Below are 21475 nucleotides of genomic sequence, written 5' to 3'. Positions count from 1 at the left end.
GAATTTACCGGGGTTACATGACTATGAGCAAGCAAATGTGTATCAGGAATGGATTCAGGTGGAGAATTGCGCTGGACCATGAGTGCTCGAGCGCTCCCAATTCCACGCCGGTTTGGCTTTGGAGCCGAGACAGACGATGCGGGTCAAGGTCACCGCTGGGGTAACGCTGGATTGGCTGCGCCCGAGCACCCGTAACGCGGCACAATTCTCCATCTATAGATTTTCCTATTCGCTCAGCATTGTGATACCTACTATGCATTCCAGACCCCATGAGACCCTGTTTTTCGGCGATAATTTCTTCAATTTTTGTCCAATTAGCTTGAAATTTTGGCAGACGATGTTTCAGCTCAAGCGCCAATTTTTGTCAATATGGTCTTTTAACAAAATATCAAAATTTAGAGCACTTGTCGTTGCCTCGTAATGTTAAAATCGGCTCCGTAAATCCGTGAGTGGAGTAGAGGCTATCCGTGCCTAGGCGTGACGTCACAAACACGTGACCATAAAGCTCCGCCCTCCCGGCGGACGGGGCGGTGACCTTGACCGGTCAGTCGGCTGCGTGGAGCGGGCGGGGCAGTAGCTGTCGCACCGGGGCGGCTCGCATGGGACGTAGCTGCCGTGCAGTTGTCGTTGCAGCCGTAACTTCATCGAATGAGCTAAATAGCGCGCATAAGTAACGCACTAGCTGAAGTCCTCGACTTTGTGTTTATCACAAATGTACGTACACCTTGTTCAGTCACAAAAAAATAACTATTTTCACACAAGATTCGGGGCATTAAAAAAAAAACGCTTATAAAAGACGCTGTTGATTTCAAATGCTTGCGTAAAATTATGTATCGCGTCAGACTACGTCAAAATTGCAAAATAGAATCCCCATTGATAGGATGTAGTTTATGTGTTTGATATATGAAATTTTATTAGGAATTTTTGCCGGCGTGATCAATTTATATCATCCCGGTGCAGCATAAGCATTGAACACCTTCAGGACTAATCCATTTTATCATCGACTTAGGTTGAGGAGGTCGCCGGACTAACTTTACACCCAGATCTTGTGTGTTGAAATGCAAATATGAAAAGTAAAAGCCTAGAGATAGTTACCTCACCATTGAGGACATTCCTACTGCTACATAAGTTTTACAAAAAGATACGTGTTTCTTGGTGATCGTTCTTGTGTAGTGCATTACGTTCGCCTGCCACATTCCTATTTCTTTCTGTGCACGTCTTAACAATATAACACACACATGACATTCTACCATATGACACATTACGCTTCTGCCCCCACCCGGCGCCCCGCACTGCTTCACGATTCACGGATACGGGCGTCTCGCTGGAGCGATGCCTCAGGCAATTGGCCGTGCCCGAGACTCTTCATCCTACTTTGTTGCTTTCTGCACCTTCCTCAGAAACATTTATTGACGTTGCCGAATATATCAATATTTTTGGGTCATGCAGAGGCTTACGCGTGATCTTATAGGTAATCGCGCAGTGACCTGACCCAACCTGACGATGAGATAGGTGCAACTCCGCCCTCCGGCTTAAATAAATGTTCAGAGTCCAAGAGTTCATCCATCTTTCCTTCTACGGCCGGTTCCGTTCCAATAGATCCTACCTTGATTCTGATCATTCTGAATATTCTGAGCTGGTTCGACGTTTAAATACCCAAATAAGGAAAAGAGCCCTCGAACACCCTCAAATGCCCTCGAACGGATAATTTTTTGGCTTTCGTCCCGATACAACTTTGCCAGCTTCACTTGTCTCCAGTATGTGGTCCCGCTGCGACCTCTCCGCGGTGCTGACACCGACTGAAGCGGCATAGAGCCATCGCGGTCACGGCCAGTGGGCGGAGTCAAGTTGAGCACGGCGTAACGTGATTGGCCAGCGCTCCTATCCAATCCGGTGCGGTAGCGAGCGAGCCTCTATACGGGTGCAAAAACTGATAAACATTACGAGCCAACGACAAGTGCTCTAAATTTTGATATTTTGTTAAGAGACCATATTGACAAAAATTGGCGCTTGAGCTGAAACATCGTCTGCCAAAATTTCAAGCTAATTGGACAAAAATTGAAGAAATTATCGGCGAAAAACAGGGTCTCATGGGGTCTGAAATGCATAGTAGGTGTTCGTAATAGCAATTACTCTGCTTATGTACTTATCCCCGGTTATTTAAAAGAAGTTTTTGTGAGGGGATATCACGGCTATAGGTAGGTTCTCAGTTGCCCTATTCACGACTTTCAAAGAATGCTCCGATATCTAAATACCGCACAGACCTACTGCATTGGTGAATCTGACAAAAGGTCTGTGGAATTACATTCCCCCTCACCACACCCCTAAAAACTCATCCAGTGTCCAAAACCACTTTTATCGACTCGCCAAAAAAAAAAAAAACACACACACACACACTCACACAAAGCATGGGGCATGTCAGCTCTCAGTTCATTTATCATTGTCTTTACCATGGTTCAATTGCATTGCGCGATTCAAAGCACGTGAGTGCCTATATAGTATATATGTAGAAAATAATACCTACAGCAAAACATCAAAAATTACAAAGGCTACAATGCTTAAAAAGTAGGTTCATCAAGGAAGCCCATTTTAGCTTGCGTGGTGTTGCCAACCATGCGATTCCAACGCGGGCTATTCACAACGTCTGCAAAGGCACGTTAACAACTGACAAGCCGCCACCGCTGCCACTTATTCATAGATGGTTGATATCGCAGCTTGAGCGTCAGCAGCGCGGCCCACAACGCGTCGGCGCCAGCGCACGCAGCTGTTGGCACTCGGCAGCCGGTGTTGCGACTTAAAGGGACCCTCCCACCTTAACATTAGTTTTGAGTTGAGATAGCCAAGTTTGCGGCCAGGCTCAGAAACCACCATTTATCCTGGTCGCAACCCCCGCAGCTTTATGGTGTTCAAGAAATTTCTTCCCTTTACTTGCAGGGTGGGACCAGCGTGGTCCCTATCTCTTAACCATTACGGGAATCTGATGACGTCATCAGGCTTTCGAACGTCCGTTAAATGTTTGACTAAAACGTTTTGTAGCACGCGGTGGTATATGCTGCTTTGCGCGCAACAAATGCCGCACTTTCAAATAAAGTCGCTAGGAACAGCGGAGATCCCAAAAAGTAAACAGAAGTAAAAGTCTAATATCTTGAAAACCGGTGAATATTGTTCGATGAAATTTGGTAGATATTCGTTTTTGCTCTTTCTGAACCGAGCGACATCACATTCATGCCAATTCATTAACTTTTTTGAAGGTGGGAGGGTCCCTTTAACGGCCGGCCGGCCCCATGAAGGAGAAGCTCTTGCTGAAGCTTTGTGATCGCCTCATAGCCGCCTTGGATGTCATCTTTCTTGGCAGATCCATCCGTTCAGATGGTACGGTGCAGTCTGGATAAAGGACGAAGTCCAACGCCGCTAACCCCGCGACGGCCACCCCAGAACGTGGCCGCAGACCGAACGGGCGTGAGGGCCGTAAGGGCCACCCCGCCATCCGGTAGGTGGCTGAGCAGCCGGGCGCAGCGGCGCCTGGGCGGCGGCCGCGCTGAGATGAAGTCCCAAACCGCCATGTCGCCATCACCGCCATCACCATTGCTGCAGCTGTTCCCAACCGCCTCCATTGCCGCCGTTGTCAGGTATTGCCAGCAGCCGCGCCGCGGGATGTCAGAAGCCGCGCCTCCAGCGCCCCTCTCCGCACGTGTGCAGGTGCTCTGCGGCCGCCGGGTCCGACGTCCAGGCAGAACATGATATTTCCATGCTGCTCCGACGGTGGGCTGGTCTTGTTTGGGTGTTCCTCCACTGTGACGTCGGTCACGCCTACCCCGGCCAGGGCGCAGAGGCCGACGTCTCACCATCCGGTTGCGGTCCTCAGTCGGGTCGCAACGTGTGCCTCTACCGCAGCGTGGAGCGCGCTCCCGCTGGGCAGCGATACAGCCAAAAGTAGCATAGCATGCGGGCGGCCAGCGCTGCGCCGGACAGCGGACCCATGCCGGGGGTATGCCGGTCTCGGCCATTAGCGGGGTCGTCGGGGCCGAGGCTGTACATACAGCTGGTGACCGCGTGAGCCGCCAATCGAAGCTCACGGCTTATAAGCTCGACGCGGGCATCACACGTTGTCCCGATGGGAGCTCCACGACGCCGCCGCGAACTCCAGCAGCGCGGCTCGCAGCGCGAAGACCGGTACGGACGGCCGGGGCGCAAACGGCGTGCGGGAGTCGCAGGCGACGGAAGACGTTCTGCGGACAGAAAGGGTTGGGCATAAGCTGGTCGGCAGGACACTCTTGAGCCGAGCCTTTGATGTAATTACAGATGATCCAGAAGCATGCACAAAAATTCATGACACACTATTCCCATTTATGTATTTGCTACATATGATATGATATACCAGCTCATGATCAGTGACGCATTCTGGGCAATATGTTCTAAAGTGAAGTAACTGAAGTTACAATTGACAGCTTAAAAAAACACACACACGCACACACATTCGATAGCTTATGAGAATAACATGCCTTGTCTGTTTAATGCAGGAAAATATTTTTCACTTTTTTAGAAACAGCAAAACCGTTGTCAACATGCCATGTCAACTATCTAAACAATTTTTATGGAAACTGCTCTAGCTAGCTTAAAGTTCCACAACGTTTCCGGAGCACTGCACCCAAACTCAGTTCATGTTGCAAGAAAAAACAGTAATAATGCCTCCTAATTTTGAATGAAATATGTAGGTATGAGTAATTTGATTTGGAAATTGGAAAGCAACAAATTTCCGCACATCATTTTAGCAAAATTACTATTTTCTTCAGCCACCAGGTTTTGCACAAAACTATAGTAAACTTTATGATCTAGTTTACACCAAACCAAAGCCCCTTTTAACAAATGTTGAATAAATTTTAACAATTTTAAAAAAATGTATCGTGGAAAAAATGAAAAGTGTAGATTTGTAAAGCCGGGATATTTCACGGATTAGGCACTTAAAGAAATATCTTCACCTTTCTTTGAGCCACCAGCCTTCACCAAGTTTTACACGAATGTAGTGAACCAGACAATGTGGCAACTCAAAATTGTGATGGTTTGAGATAATTATAACGGTAAAAGAAAAAGCAACACAACGGGTTCCTTACCCTCGCTTTTTTCACTAGTCCAGTCCAGATGAGGCTTCAACTGTTGCCGACCTGAGGAGCTATAGGGACTTGAGCTTTCCAAAACTCAATTTCTAAGGGCACTGAGCAGTGTTTGGGTTTCACACGTATGCGATCGTAAGTTATATTAAGTTGACAAAGCAAGCAAAGCAAAGCATGATGCCCCGCGCGTCCACCCGCGACCACGTCCCGCGTCCGACTCCCGACCGCCGCGTGACCCGAGGCTCCCGGCGGTCACGTGACCTACCGGCCGGGACTGCAAACGGCCTTCAACACCATTCTTGTATGACGTCATATCCTACTGAGGTGCTGATTGGTTATTTCCACCGTAGTTATTTTTGTTTCATTGTTTTGCGTGTTTTTCTTATGTGAAATGTAATTAAAAAATTTGCCATATTTTAATCACCATTAAAACATAACTCAATAGGCATAAAAGAAAGCTCGATATATACTTTCCTTGTTTTTAAGAATTCCGGAATTAGATACCCGAGGGAGTAAAGTTGCCACGCTGATTTGATACCTCATAGTCGAAAGGTGGGCTACTAGAACCAAAAATTGCTGTGTTTGTAAATAAATAAGTGATTTGAGGGCAAAAAATGCCCGGATTTAAACTTCTAAAATTATTTTGAACATAAAATATTTCAGTTTGAGGGATGTTAAGGCCTCAAAGGGTAGGTACTTTTTAGGTATTAAATAAGTTCCTCTGCGAAAGTTCCGTCGTGAAAACGGCCAACGTGTATTACAACTATGTATATATATATATATATATATATATATATATATATATATGTATATATACATACATATATACATATATACATACATATACATATCTACATATATACATACATATATACATACATATATACATACATATATACATACATATATACATATATACATACATATATACATACATATATACATATTATATATGTATATATTATATATACATACATATATACATATATATATATATATATATATATATATATATATATATATATATATATATATATATATATATATATATATATATATATATATATATATATATATATATATATATATATATATATATATATATATATATATATATATATATATATATATATATATATATGTATTCTATGTATTATATCTGGATTAATAATCCAAAACGAATGCTCTGGATTAATAATCCAGAGCATTCGTCCAAAATATCCAAAATCCAAAATCCAAAATCCAAAATAATCCAAAACGAATGCTCTGGATTAATAATCCAGATCATTCGTCAAAAAAGGCAGCGACAGGAGCAGCCGCCGTTCCCGCCCCCGCCACAGCAGAAGCAGCGGCGACAGAGGCGGCGGCCATCGCCACCGCCACCGCCGCCGCCGCCGCCGCCGCCACAACAGCAGCAGCGGCGTCTGAAACGGCGGCGGCCATCACCACCACCACCACCACCGCCGGCACCGCCGCCACGACCGCCGCCAAAGCTGCCACCCCCACCGCCACAGCAGCAGCCCATTCGGCACTTCCGGCTGCCGGAAATTAACGTTCAAGCGAACAACTATATGGAACTGGTTAACGTGCAGCGAGCGGTTGACGAGGGCCGAGACATTGAGCCCCCTTGTGTACGACACATGAGCGAGGATGAGTTGCGCGACTTTCTACAGACTCCAAAACGGGGGTCCCCTGCCATACCCAATCCACCGAAAGGGCTGTAAAGCTGACCACCGAATCAGTCACAGCTGTAACAGGCGCAGACCGACAGGACGGCTACGCTCTGAACAAATGGGCCTACCGAAACAAAATGAAAAAGTAGCATTAGCTTCATCCATGTGTCGTACACAAGGTATGTTAGTCACTTTGTTCTCATGTCACCCGACTACATAGTGTGAATAAACTTCATATCAACAGTGAACGCAGTGTCATATGTTACTCAGATCAATCCACCTACGTTCCTCGCTATTGTAAATGGCTCCCGAGCGCACTCCACTATTTCGCCAATTCACGATAGTCATTTATCCAATTCAACATTAGGTCTAAAATATGTCTGAAGTAACATAAAAATGAAGTGAATATTTCTGTCGTGCTTTGATAGACGTAGCATAACGACCACGACGGTCGCAAGTAGTGACCGCCGGGGCTGTGAACGGCACGGCAACGACCGGCCGGTGGGCGGCTACGCCAGCGCCATCTATGGAGAGAATCGGGTAACTAACGCAAACCTTCCGAGCCTTATGCTTTCCTGCGAGGCCGGTGGCGGTGAAGCAGGCCGCGTGCCGATTTCGACGCCGCTGTATGCCGAATCGACTGGTACATGCATTTAGCGATACATTGTTAATATTTTTTCATTACATTCATCATATTATTCAAAAACATGCAAAATTGAGAAAACCGGAAATATTCAAAGAGCCGGGGCGGTCAAAAAAATCGAATTTTATATTTTTCCCGCCGGATTCGTGATCAGCACCCCCAAATACGTTAGATTAGACCTGGGGAGCAAAACTTTTCGAAACTTTTTGCAAAACCGGTCACCCTAATACACATGTATGTCGTTCGACTCTTATTTGTCATAGCTCTCACCGCGTGGGGAACTGGACAAAATCCACGGCGCCGTCCACTTCAAACATGTGAAGTGTGAACCACTTGTACTGTAATGACCATACGTATGGATGGTCATAAGATGTTATCACGCACCAATCAGTGGATTCTGTATGCACTCTGGTTTTTGTCAACCAAGCCAGTAGCTCTCTGCTAAACAAAGCATCTCGAGACTCGAGTGGTATGGCTGCTACTTTTCTGCAATTATCTGCAGCTATCTTCACCAACTAATATAGCCTCTACTTTATATCTAAAGGCAATATTTTTGCCAGTGCAATACGATGTAATATATTGTTCTTCATTCACATTGACACCCAATTTTAGTCGAAGTATTGCAGTAGATCGTGTGCAGATCTACTGCTGCAAGCACTGCAACAAATATCCTGCCAATGATTCCTATCTCTTTTCATTCCATTTATCTCCCGTCCTATATTTTCTACCCTGTGGACACCCGATCCACTTCTACCCAGTATAGACGCTCCGTTTGATTATATCTTCCTGGTATGGGCGCTCCGTGGGGTCATTTTCGCCCGGTATGGGCGTACCGTTTTCAGCGATGGCCCGCCTGTCCGGCCGCTGACCTTATGCAGGTGATGGGTGCACGCGCGTCCGATGGTCCACGAGCGGCTCGTGCGCTGGGCACCGTAGGAAACCAGTTTCGGGACCTTCGGCGGGGCGCTGCGGCCATGCGGCGGTCTGCGGGACTGGACAATGGGGAGGCCAGTGGCGGAGGGCGCAGGCTGGACAGTTGTGGGTGGAGGGGGCACCGGTGTGCACGCCACGCCGGGACGCAGAGACGGGTGGCGAGAGACGAGTGACGGGCGACGAGTGACGAGAGACGAGTGACGAGTGAGGGAGTGAGAGAGTGACAGAGAGACAGCACCCAGGACGTGTGAGGGGTGCGACTTCTTCAGCTGCTGGTCTCAGGGGATAAGGCTGTGAACGTGAGATGTGAGTTGAAGTGAGAAGTGAGCCAGTGTCGTGGTGAGGTACATACAAGTGCGTGGTACTCTCAGTCCGGCTTTGATCTGAGAGTCCGCCGAGACTGCTACTGAGCCCCTCCGCGCCGTACCCGGTACCTCGTCATGTACCGGTACCGGCGGTACCAGGCAGCGGCGCCGCTCGCCCTCAGCAAGGACAAGTGTGAGTGCGGGGGAAGGAAGCGCCGGGCGACCCAGGTGCGACCCACGCCGCCGCCCGCGCGACCCGTCCGACCCGCGGCGCCGCCCAGCCATCGACGGGCGGCCGCGCGGCGTACGGGCCATTATTTTAACCCGCGCCCTGCTGGGGGTCCTGGATTTCCACGCCCCGTGCTGGGGGGGGGGGGTGTTTGAACACCCCCCCTTCTAACTCGGCTCCTGGGCCACGTAGCGATACGCGGAAGGCGGCGTTCGAAAGAGCGTCAAAAATAATGACGAAATCACTTCGGTCAATTTTTTGGTCAGGGCAAAGGTCAGGTCACCAGAGGTCATTGAAGGCAAAATTTCGCCGATTTCCAGGTCGAATGTCGAAAATTTCCAAGAAGCCAACGCATAACTCGGGAACCAATAGAGCTACAGCGCCGCGGAAAAGCGCATTCGATAGCCCTATTAACGCCCTTTCTGAATAATCCTCTAAGATTTGACCTAACGTCAACGGTTTTGCCTGCAGGGGGCAAAAACTGCAAAAATAGCCGATTTTTTCGAAAACAGTTTTCTGCAATAACTTTTGACCCAAGCCTTGTACGAGCTTACTTTTACCGCCATCGTGTTCCTCTCGTCAAGACGCATCGAATGAACTATAACTTGACCTTGAAGGGTCAACTTGAAAATTTGACCTCAGGTCAAGGTCATGACCTGACCGGAAAGGGTCATGTTGCATATCAGTCGATCCGTATCGTCGAGCTGAACACATCTAAGGCGTTTTCATCGCTCTAGAATGCCTCTATCAAAAGTTATTTGCGAAAAACTGTTAGATACCATTCGTGACCTGAGATGACCTCAGGGCATAAACAAGGGTCACGGACACCATTTCCAAGTTCAGTGTGTCTAAAACACTTGTAATTCGGTGTTTGGGAGTGTTTATAATGTCTTTCATCCAAAAGAGGCTCATTTCAATTTTCTCCCATTGACTTATAATGGGGAGGTCGCAAAATTGACCTGACCTTAGGTCATCGATATCAAAATTCTGAGATATACATTTTGTACATGCTATTGTCCTTAGCAATCGCTGAAAGTTTCAAAGCGATCGGTCACTCGGTGTAGCTATGACAGACATTGAAAGTTTTTATGAGGTGAGGTCACTTCAAGTGACCTGGTGACCTGACCTTGAATGACCTTGGTCTGAAATTTTCACAACATGTGTAGAATTGATGTATAATAAGGTGTACCAAAAACGGCGGCGCTCCGCGCCGCCGTTTTTGAGATATTCGCGAAAAACCACAAGGGGGGGGGTGTTCAAACACCCCCCCCCCAGCAGGGCGCGGGTTAAAATAGTGCTGTCGTTAATTATGTCGAGATATGGTGGAGATGTAGGTGGGATGTTAAGGTTAAGGAAGAGTGGCTTTTTGTGTTTGACGTTTTCCTTATCGCACAACGCGTATATGTACGTGAGGAACATGTCTCAAAATTGGGGTTTTGCTCCCATTACTTCAAACAGCGCTATCACCTTCGCTGCTTTCTGATTTTCCTCTTTTCTAGCATCCCATGTCCAAATTAATTCATTTGCCAGAATTATTTGTTCGCCTCATTCAGAATTCCTATCAGAGCCGAATCGAACCCAAACAATGTCACGTGAGTCCGGGCTGCGGCCGACCGGCCTTGGCGGCTCGTCGGTTCACCACCTGTTCGCTCTGCGGGCGCCTGTGGGCCCGCTAAGGCCGTCCCCGCCGCCGTCTCTTCTGCGTGCGTACTCAGCACCGTCAACTACAGGGTGTCTCAAAAGTTCGTTCACAGGTACCAGCCATGCTTTTTTGTCAATAATTCTGAATCAGCAATTAATTAACGGTCGAAATTTTGCATGGGCATTCGTAACAACCTTCCTCAAGCAGTCTCATTGTTTTCAAGCGCATTCGACCCTTCATGAGCTCACAAAAAGGGTTCATCTCTGACCATGGGTCAGGCATGAAAATGGAGGTCGCAAAATCGGGTCGGCTAAGGAACTCTCTATTTCAGGAGTAATGGGAATGGTTAAGTCGGAAATGACCCATGGCAAACTGTCGGCGAGGATGAGTACAACATAATGATCATCTAATAAAAACGGTGGCTAAAATTTTTGAAGGACAAAACCATGCGAGACTAACAGCGTTTTGAACGACCCTCGTACGGCAGCAGACTCGTGCTCCGGAAAGCAGCATAAAATGAAGTCATAACTATTGAAAACTGACAAGAAGCTCACAGACAGAGGTTACCCAGTTTCACAAATTGCAGGTCATCGTAAAATAAAGACAAAGTATCATTTTAAATTGTTTATTATATCTATAACGCTAAATTTTGGGGGAAAATAACACGAAAATCGTCAATGCCAAGGACAACTGACCCTTCGAAAGTGTCAATGTAAATGTTTATCTTACGAAGTTTCAAGAGGCAGATCTGGAGCGAATAGCTTTCTTTTAGACACAAAATCCCGACAAAACCGCACGATGGACAGGTTTTGGCCGTTTACAAAGCAGAACCTCTCCTGAGGAAAACACTCCGCAACCCAGTGAAGATCTTGTCATGGGGAATGATGAGCGTTTGGGATTTGCAAAATTTGCACAACGTGTCTAAGAAACAGATGGCCGACACATTCTTCTACGATATGCTGCGAAAAATTTGCCCCTGGCACTTCCCATTTGTTCAGGAATGGGGTTGTTTTGAAAAGGAAAATGGTGCTTGGGAGGTCGGCGCCAGTCATTCATGAAGGAGTTAGCGCCAGAGAAGACCTACAAAATACTCACGGATGGTGTCGATGCAAGCTGTCGGCTTTCAGAGAGAAGCGGATGTTGCCGGGGAGCTCGTCAAACCTAAATCCGACGCAGAAACTGCAGGGGATTCCCCTACAAGAGCTTGAAAGCTGGTAACCTTTTATCAGCCTCCGGCAGCTGACGGAGCGACGAAAATCGGTATGGACAAATATTTTGGAGATACAGCAAATAGTTTGATTTCCAACCTTCCGAATCAGTTGTCAAAGCATGCATATTTGTCTAGTGTGCACACAGACACCAAAACCTTAGATTTTTGGCCGGTTCTTATACGCTTTATGGGCATGGGAAATGTGTGAACGAACTTTTGAGACACCCTGTACACATTAGCGCCGTCCGATTTGGGCAGCGCCGTCCCATAACTCCTCGCTCGCAGTGTCTCCGCGGGTTGACGACTGCCGCGCTCGGTAAAAAGTGGGCGGCGGTGACACGCGAGCTCCGGCTGACGGCACGGGCTGCAGAAATCCGAGCTGCCGGCTCGAATGTGACTCCCAGCTACTGTGCTAGCCGCGGCAGAGAGGTGTTGTTTGTACACATGAGACGGCAGGATCGGGTAGCCGTCACGGCCATGGTCATCGGCTGAACGTGACCAAAGGTGTACTGGTACAGCGCGGACTGGCTGTATTGTCTGCCGAGAGGTAAACACAGTGACGTGTCACACTGCACGAGTTGTACTGCTGCAGTGGATCCACTCTTTGGCATATGCATATCTATCACTTTTTTTTTTGTTTTTCGAGGTGCATATTGGAACTATTTCGCATTTCTGTGCATGACACGCAGCACCGTTTTAGATTTTGGATATTGGGCGTTAGACTTGGCCCATATGAAGTCGCCTGTGTCGCTTCTGTCACCATCGGGGTGCGTTGGACACCCCTTCCCTGCCCACCTGAGGTCGCCGCTGCTGCTGCAGACAGCACTGGGGCACTCAGACCCCAATTACAATATATTACATCCGGGAGCCGCAGGTATCTGCCGGGCCGCTCAAGGCCGCAGCCCTGTGCACGAGATATCGAGGCCCGCGCCCGGCGCCAGCAGCCGGAGGTGGCTGGGTCCCACCAGCAGCCTTCCCACCCCGTTAGATGTGACGGGGACCCACCAGCAGCCGTCCCGTCCCGTTAGATGTGACGGGGACCCATCAGCAGTGGTCCCGTCCCGTTAGATGTGACTGGGTCCCACCAGCAGCCTTCCTACCCCGTTAGATGTGACGGGGATCCATCAGCAGTCGTCCCGTCCCGTCCTGAGATAGAAGGAGTCCCGCCAGCCCAGAGGCCATTTCGTCCCGTCGATGTCTGAGGTCCGTCCAGCAGCAGTCCCTTCTCGTCCCGTCCTGATGAATGATACGAGGATGGCGGAGCGGACGGTGTATCCTAATCGCTGCACGATAGGCCTCCATAATTGGTAAACACTAAACAATGCTACCTCAAACACCAGTATGTATGTTAGCCCTCGCCCCGTTGGGGGGGGGGCCATTTTGCCCCCCCCCCCCCCTGTGGTTTTTCCTGAATAGCAAGAAAACGGCGGCTAGCGCCGCCAAATTTTCAGTACCTTTCCGGGCATCAATTTGACACCTTCACACAAAATTTCAAGTCTTAGGTCACCTTAGGTCAGGAGTTATTGAGGTCAAACTGAGGTCATGTTCGAGCAAAAATGAGCAAAAAACATGCAATCTTGAAACGCTCACCAAATCTACAGTTATCAAGCAATTTCAAAGTTCTTTATATGGTCTAATAGACAAAAAGCGGCGCTACAAAACTGCTATCTCGGATTTTCAAAATTTTGGGTTTTTGACCCAAAAAATTTCAAAAAATTGATTTTTTTAGAAAAACTAAAAAAAAAATCCAAAATTTTTCCGAATTTCGGAAAAACCAGAATATATGTGATAGTCCCTGCCCTCTTCTATATACATACCAAATTTCAGATCGATATCTCGTTTTTGGCCAAGTTATAGCGAAAAAACTGTTCAAAAATGATGACGTCAAATTTTTGAACTCAATTTTTAGCAATTCTATACCTCGTACGGCAAAACAAAGACCACCATTGAACTCCCCGTGACGAGCTGCATCGATTCGATACCCATTTTATGCAAAAATATCAACTTTTAAATTTGACCTAATTTGACCTGACCTTGACCTGACCTTGACCTGACCTTGACCAAAACGTGACCTAAGCTGGCCCCAAAGGCTGCCTGACCCACATAATCGCATTTGTCATGTAAAATGGACCATAAAACATGTATCACACGACACTTTCATATTGTGACCCCCCAGTGACCTGACCTCAGTGACCTGACCTGATATCAGTGACCTCAACTAGCAAAATATGTGTTTGAAGAACATTTCCCCATCGATGATTTTCAATGAAATGCATTTTACTCGATTTTACAACGCATTTCTTGAAATGCCTGTAAACGGTGAAAATTGGACCTTTGACCTGACCTGTGACGTCATCGGTTTGACCTAGGTCAATAAAATTGGGTCACAAGGTAGTTCCCTGATAGGGCTATCCAAAACCGTTTGCCGCTTGTCGCTACGTTGCGTGGTTTTCGAGATCTTAGGGGGGGGGCAAAATGCCCCCCCCCCCAACGGGGCGCGTTGCTCGGCAGAGCCCAACGGGGCGCGGGTTAGTACACCAAGCACCAAAGGCATTGTAATGCGCGAGACACACTCGATGTGTTCTGTCTGCGGCTTCCATAACTATGATTCCTTGGGACATAGGCGACCTTGGATATCTTCCTAGAAAGCATTCAATACATTATGTACTCCGTAAACAAGGGAACGTGAAGCCAAGGGAGTCCAGAATGCTGCAGCCTTTTACGTGACATTTTATCAACCAAACATGACTTTGGTAACGAAAAAAAGTTGCAGAAACAGGCTTAATGATATCCATATACAATCCATATCACCTGATATTTTGTTACTTAATATTAGCAGAAGATTCTTGCTGTTCTACATTTAGCTTCGTAATATTCGTAATTTACCTTAAAACATATACAAGAGATGTAAGTAAGCCACAGAATACAAAACACACCGTGAACATGGTAACTGCTTTCCAATGACCGTCAGTTCTCTGTCCTCTCAGTTTCCACCCGTCAGCGAAAATCGGCCACCTGACTCCTGAGCGGGCCACCAAATTGCATCGGGACAATCATCCAGGTCCTGTCACAACCTTCTGACCATTTGTCAGCTGAATTTAGTAGGTAATGCTGTTTGAGTGGACTAAACATTTGACACTGGCCGTCCCCCTCGGAATTTCGGAAATTTACAGATGGACGAATTGTCCGATGGGATGCGCAAAGAATCTGGTTATAATAATAGTGACCTGAGATGAGCTGACCTAACCTGACCTGGCCTAACCTGATCTGAACTGACCTGACCTGGCCTAACCTGATCTGACCTGACCTGACCTGACCTGACCTGCTCTGCCCTGCCCCGCAGTCTCGGAGCTGCCGCACGTGAAGCGTGTCGAGTTCTACGCGCCCCAGAACGCGCGTGTGCACCACACGCTCAAGTACGAGCTGGTGGGCGACCGGTACCGTGCCGACCCGGTGCTGCGCCGCGGTCAGCCCTTTTACCTGGCCGTCCAGCTGGACCGACAGATCAACCCGGCCAGCGAGAAACTCTACGTGGTCTTCACTTACGGTGAGTCGAGGCGCTGTGCTCTCTCTCTCTCTCTCTCTCTCTCTCTCTCTCTCTCTCTCTCTCTCTCTCTCTCTCTCTCTCTCTCTCTCTCTCTCTCTCTCTCTCTCTCTCTCTCTCTCTCTCTCTCTCTCTCTCTCTCTTTCTCTCTCCATTTAGCTCTCTCTCTCTCTCTCTCTCTCTCTCTCACTCTCTCACTCTCTCACTCTCTCACTCTCTCACTCTCTCACTCTCACTCTCACTCTCACTCTCACTCTCACTCTCACTCTCACTCTCACTCCCGCTCTCGCTCTCGCTCTCGCTCTCACTCTCACTCTCACTCTCACTCTCTCTCTCTCTCTCTCTCTCTCTCTCTCTCTCTCTCTCTCTCTCTCTCTCTCTCTCTCTCTCTCTCTCTCTCTCTCTCTCTCTCTCTCTCTCTCTCTCTCCTTCTCTCTCCCTCTAATCATCTAATGATTGGAAGGAGTAAAGGCAGTAAAATAGAGGCGCGCGCGTCATTAGAGCGCATACGATCACCGCGACGGGTTTGTTGACCGATGCTAAGTTAGTCGATCCACTGCTGTGCTGGCACCGCGACACTCATATGTCACTGTCCGCTGTATCAGACGAGGGTGGCTGGCCGTTTTCCGGTCAGCGACAGAGGGTGTTGCAACTTGGAAGGTTAATGTCGCACGGGCAACGTCTGACTAAAGTCCGTCCCCGTTACCGGATCAGTTGTGCTTCTCTGAGGGTGGTCCACTCTCCTTACTATGATGCACTAACGGTGATTGATCGGATGGATGACGTGACGTCCTCTGAAGTCATCGTCACCACCTGCATCGTGTGATGAAGACATTTATCGCCCGTAAAACAGTCACATGGCTGGTAATCAAACGGCCTCGAATGCTCGGACTGCGAGCCAAAGTTCCTATTTCCGTCTGATATACCTGTATCTTATGCGATTATTTTTATTACATTTAATAATGTTGCTTGAAGTCGTTGAAGACACAATAAATACATGTTTTATTCTAAACAGCGAAATGGAAACAATTTCTGGTATCTCATCTGATGTCCGATATAAAAAAACAGCCGCTCAGCGCGAAGCTGACGACAAATAACGATTGGAATGCATCTGAAACTCAGCATTTCATCAGCCAGCGTCCCCCTATGGTCTGTCGCTCCCGTGTGCAGCACAGGAGTGCGGGCGGCGGTGACGCCTGACGTTGGTTTGCTGGTGCCGCAGGACCCCGGGCGGCGGTGACACTCGGCACCAAGGTCTACCTGGTGGCCAATAAGCGGGAGTTTACCAAGGAGAAGCAGCACTGGGACGTCCGCATCCACGGAGTGGAGGGCGACACACTGGTGCTGCAGGTCAGTGGAGGGCGACACAATGGTGCTGCAGGTCAGTGGAGGGCGACACACTGGTGCTGCAGGTCAGTGGAGGGCGACACACTGGTTCTGCAGGTCAGTGGAGGGCGACACACTGGTGCTGCAGGTCAGTGGAGGGCGACACGCTGGTGCTGCAGGTCAGTGGAGGGCGACACACTGGTTCTGCAGGTCAGTGGAGGGCGACACACTGGTGCTGCAGGTCAGTGGAGGGCGACACACTGGTGCTGCAGGTCAGTGGAGGGCGACACACTGGTGCTGCAGGTTGGTGGAGGGCGACATATTGGTGCTGCAGGTCAGTGAATAAAAGCGTAACTTGAACCACCTATACCCACTCTTTTTGTGTGTTAAAGAAATGATAAAATAAGCTGAACTGAACTGAACTGTTTGTCCAACCGATACCGATCCCGTACGACTGCCTGTAACATCCTCAGCCGACAGATCCAGATCCCGTACGTGTGTCATTCTCGGCCGACAGATGCAGATCCCGTACGACTGTCTGTGTTGTTCTCGCCCAACAGATCCAGATCCCCTACGACTGTCTGGTGGGAGACTGGAGCGCCAGCATCCAGACTGTGGCCGACGGCTCCCACGGCCGGCGGCGCGCCGAGTTCCGGTGCCGGGAGAACGTCTACATCCTCTTCAACCCCTGGTGTGAAGGTGAGTTACGAGTGTGTGCCGGGAGAACGTCTACATCCTCTTCAACCCCTGGTGTGAAGGTGAGTTACGAGTGTGTGCCGGGAGAACGTCTTCATCCTCCAGGGTATATAGAACAACACATCCTCTTCAACCCCTGGTGTGAAGGTGAGCAAGGAGAGAGAACGTCTACATTCTGTTCAACCCCGGGTGTGAAGGTGGGCTAGGAGCGAGAACGTCTACATTGCATCCTCCCCAAATCCGTGTGAAGGTGAGCTGTACGTACATCCGAGTGAACGCCGACATCTTCTCCAGCCCCGCTGATGTGAATGTGAGTTAGGAGTGAGAACGTATACATCCTGGTGTGACGGTGTGACGGTGAGTTGCATTGCCGCGAGAACGTCTACATCCAGGACCCAATCTTACCAAATGCCGTGAATGCGCGCTCACGGCATTTGGTAAAATTCAAAACTATTCAACATTCATTTATTCGCAAATACGTGGAAACCCCGGGTGTTGAAATGGTTTTATGTTCTCTGTTGAACGATACGGCTGCACAATATGCAATGCAGAAAATGGCCAAGAGGTGCCCATGGTCAGCAGGTCGCCATTTCAAATGCATCTGTACTGCAAAGTAATACGCGTTTATTTAATCGGGACAACTTTTGTTGGGTGTCACAGTGTATGAATGCGATGGCACAGACTACACGTAAGTCACATCCTGCCCATAATGAGGAAGGTACCTACTCGTATCATCACTGACCTTATGAAGGACGCGTAGTGCACGGTTGAACCCATTGGTGTCCCTCATTTAGGTCGGCTAATGTCGCCTGTCGGACAGACCATATCCAGACACCATATCACATCTCAGATTGCCGCCGTGATTGCCGGCCGTTTGCTGTGGCAGATGAACGCAGCAGCTCGGCCGTCCTCCCTTGAAGTTTATCTCGCCCTCATCCGCTATGCACTGCCGCCCATTCAGGGCAGATAATCAGCTCGTACTGAATTCTGACGTGTCCTGGTTTAAGTACATGACATCAGCGTTCACCATCCCCGGCCTCGCGTGGCTCCCTACTACGTAGTGGCCGGCGTGGTTTGAGGTAGGTGCTCATAAATACCGAGTTTGTGTAATTATTTGTCCCTTCCCTAAAGCTATTTGCATATGTCATGTGTCTTGATCTGCATATCATGACTATTTGAATGTAATGAGCTGCTAATTGACGGTCGTCCAGAGCTACATAACTTTGCATCAGGAAGCGCAAATATCTATGTTTATTTGCCTACATATTGTCATGCGCAGTTCGTCATGTAGATATTGCGTTCACTGGCCACTGCATTTTAAACATGATGATTTATTAGATAAATCTGCGACAGAAACAAACTGATAATTCTAGTCAACCAATGGAAGGAAGGGCTACGTTTCGATAAACATAAGCCAGTGTTTCTGCATATCTAGACCAGGAATTATTTGCGAATACTGTTAAGCCAAGTACCGGTCGTTGATGGGACTCACCCCTGTCTGTGCAGCTACTAGGCGGCGGGATGCGTTTTCTCACCCCTGTCTGTGCAGCTACTAGGCGGCGGGATCACCTCGGGCCTAACGGCCCTCGGATTTTTCGCTAGAAAATATTAGTGACATTTATTGAATCATCCCGGACCCGGGCAGGAATATATTCTGTAATCTGTCGCACAATTGATTGATTATCTCTGTTCGAAAATGTGCTCGGCAGCCCCGTGAGTCTGACACATAACTGCGGTTAGGATACCTTGTATCACCACTAAGGGTCTATGCCGTGTCACCCGGCTGGTCGCTGGCTGGTATAGGTATGCGGTGCTGTCGGTCCACTGTCTGAGAGCTGCGATGCCGTGTAACGACACGCCGGGTCAGCGGAGCAGAGCCTGCGCCTGGCTTCAGCCCAGCAGCCGCCGACATCTGCCGGAACCAGCTCGCTTCTATATGTGGCACAGATGCGCACGCAATTACTGTAAATCTCGTGCCAGTTTGTTTTAGTTGCGTCACTGGAGCCAACGCATGTTGTCAGCTGTTTGCCTTTGTTTTATGCTGCTTCTTTGAAGTCGCTGTTCTGAGAACTGGAACGACAGATACGGTCTCATAAACGCTGGATTTTCTACTAGCCATCTGCGAGGGTCATTAATGTCTTTCAGTCATCTACATAGTTGCTGCAGCATGTTGCTGTCGCATTATTTAATGTTGTTTAGGTATGATGTCACTCATCTAGTACGCAATTAATCATTTTAATTCGTATCCCTGTTTGGGTCTGTCGGGCCTTCCGAAGTCTAGGAGACCACCCGTCGGGCGTCCCGTGCATTGATAGATGTCAGGGGCCTGCCGGTGATCTCTCTCACCCTTTATATTGCAGTTGGAGACAGTGAGATCCATATACGCGTTACGATCGCGCAATATTGACGTGGATGTGTAATTGTATGAAGAGGATTGGTTAAAGTATGAAGGTACGAATCATCCATCATAAAGTTACCTTGTGTTAGCTATGAGTTATGCTCCTTTCAACTATCGAAACGCATAAAATAGTAAACAATTGTCTTTTGAAAATAGTAATGATGTGTACTTTGTAGTAAATGTAAAACATTTCAAACTTGGGCAAGCTATCCCTCATAACAAATTAGCAAGTTGTCGTGGTAGCAATCAGCATTTTAACCCCCGCCCGTATTGGTGTTTTTCCAGCCGCGAACGTATAAGGGGGGGGTCCGTTGGACCCCCCCCCCTTGCCGTTTCGCCCCTGATCGAGCTAGAGCTTCGCGGAAAAAACGAACGTGTTGCCCATGACGAGAGGAAGCCGATGGTACCCAATTTTAAGGTCCTAGGTCATCGGTTGACCTTCCAGGTCAGGTCAATGACCCAAAAGTCGGGAAAATCGGGACCTGTTGAAAAGTCGTAAAGCGTGGCTGCTATGGGGTTTTCGGGGTGCTGATCACGTATACCATGTTAGTTTTGATCACAGATGATGTCTTCATGCATTTAGGCCAGGTCGGGTCAGGTCAGGTCAAGTCAACCAGTAGGGGAGAGCGGAGTGAGTTGTATCATGTCCAAGTTGTATCAGGGCGAATTGTGCCAAACTTATCCAATGGATAGCGCTCGCGACACGACCAGCCGACGAGGTTTTCCGGGCGCCATCTTTCCCTGTTCTGTCTTGTGGCTGAGTGGAAGCGTCTCGAGGTGAGAGCCAATTTCATTTTTTTTTAATGTCATTCTAAAAAATAAGTTGCAAGAAAATGTGTGTTTTGGGCATTTGGATGTGCACGAATTTGAAAGATCTCCGTAGCGGTGGTGAGGGTAGGTTCTAAGGCTGCGCGAGTGAAAACGGATTTCTCCAGCTGTCCGCTGTTTTTTAGCACGGGGATGTTTTTTCCAAGATGGCGGCTAGGTACATGTTGTATCAGAGCCGGGTGGGGCATGTTGTAACATGTATGTGTGTATGTATGTATGGGTATGGTGCTTTTGATCGCGAAAGCTAAGCCCTGGCTCGCGTTTGTAGGTAGCTAGTCAATGCTCGTTCCATTTCGGCACAATGTGTTGGCTTCTTTGCTCTCAACGGGCCACTTTTGCGTCTAGTCTGTTGATGTTTCGTTCGGATTGCATTGACCTAAGTTTGGTCTAATAAAGTGAAGCCTTTGAGCATACCTATGCATTGTATTAACCCCATTTAGGTAATGTTGTTATGTTCAAAACCAGAAGCAAGCACACTCCCTGAAACGTGAAATAGTGATACAAATTACCCCACCATGTGATACAACTCACCCAAGCCATGGGGCAAGTTGTATCAAAAACATTGTTCTATTCGGCAGACCGTAGAAGAAAAACTGGTAGAGGTAGCGGAAAAGTTACTTTGCACAAAAAAGCTGAAGAATCAAGGAAGGGGATAGTATGGAAATAATGAGTTTATCACGGATACTTACGATGTTATGGGTCTCGGAGTAAAAACTGATACAACCCACCCCACTCTCCCCTAAGGGTATTCGTAGTAGGTGGCAACCGCCTCTGACAGCTTCGTAACATGCTACGAAGGCACAAAAACTACTTCGTAAATGTTCATATGGTTGCTAAATTCGAATTCAGCTCCAAAAACTGGCCTAGAAACATGTAAAACTCGAAAAAGTGAACCGAAGTACGGGCGAGGGTTAATATTTGTCTACCTAAAGGTCTC

General features: G+C 48.1%; 1 protein-coding gene across 1 annotated transcript in view; it reads left to right on the top strand.

Annotated features, from left to right (window-relative positions):
- Nucleotides 1-8755: 8755 nt before the first annotated feature.
- The window catches only part of LOC122365858 (hemocyte protein-glutamine gamma-glutamyltransferase-like), a 50228-nt gene continuing 37508 nt past the window's right edge, over nucleotides 8756-21475 (top strand). The window contains exons 1-4 of the mRNA XM_043337440.1: nucleotides 8756-8858; nucleotides 15090-15293; nucleotides 16513-16640; nucleotides 17177-17315. Coding sequence (XP_043193375.1) covers nucleotides 8801-8858; nucleotides 15090-15293; nucleotides 16513-16640; nucleotides 17177-17315 — 529 coding nt within the window. The 5' untranslated portion in view covers nucleotides 8756-8800. The remainder of the gene's footprint in view (nucleotides 8859-15089; nucleotides 15294-16512; nucleotides 16641-17176; nucleotides 17316-21475) is intronic.

This window comes from Amphibalanus amphitrite, unplaced genomic scaffold (genome assembly GCF_019059575.1).
Source record: "Amphibalanus amphitrite isolate SeventyFive unplaced genomic scaffold, NRLGWU_Aamphi_draft 000768F_arrow, whole genome shotgun sequence".
NCBI classification, from domain to species: domain Eukaryota; kingdom Metazoa; phylum Arthropoda; class Thecostraca; order Balanomorpha; family Balanidae; genus Amphibalanus; species Amphibalanus amphitrite.
Note: the sequence above shows the minus strand (reverse complement) of the source record. Positions and strands in the feature narration are given on the sequence as shown.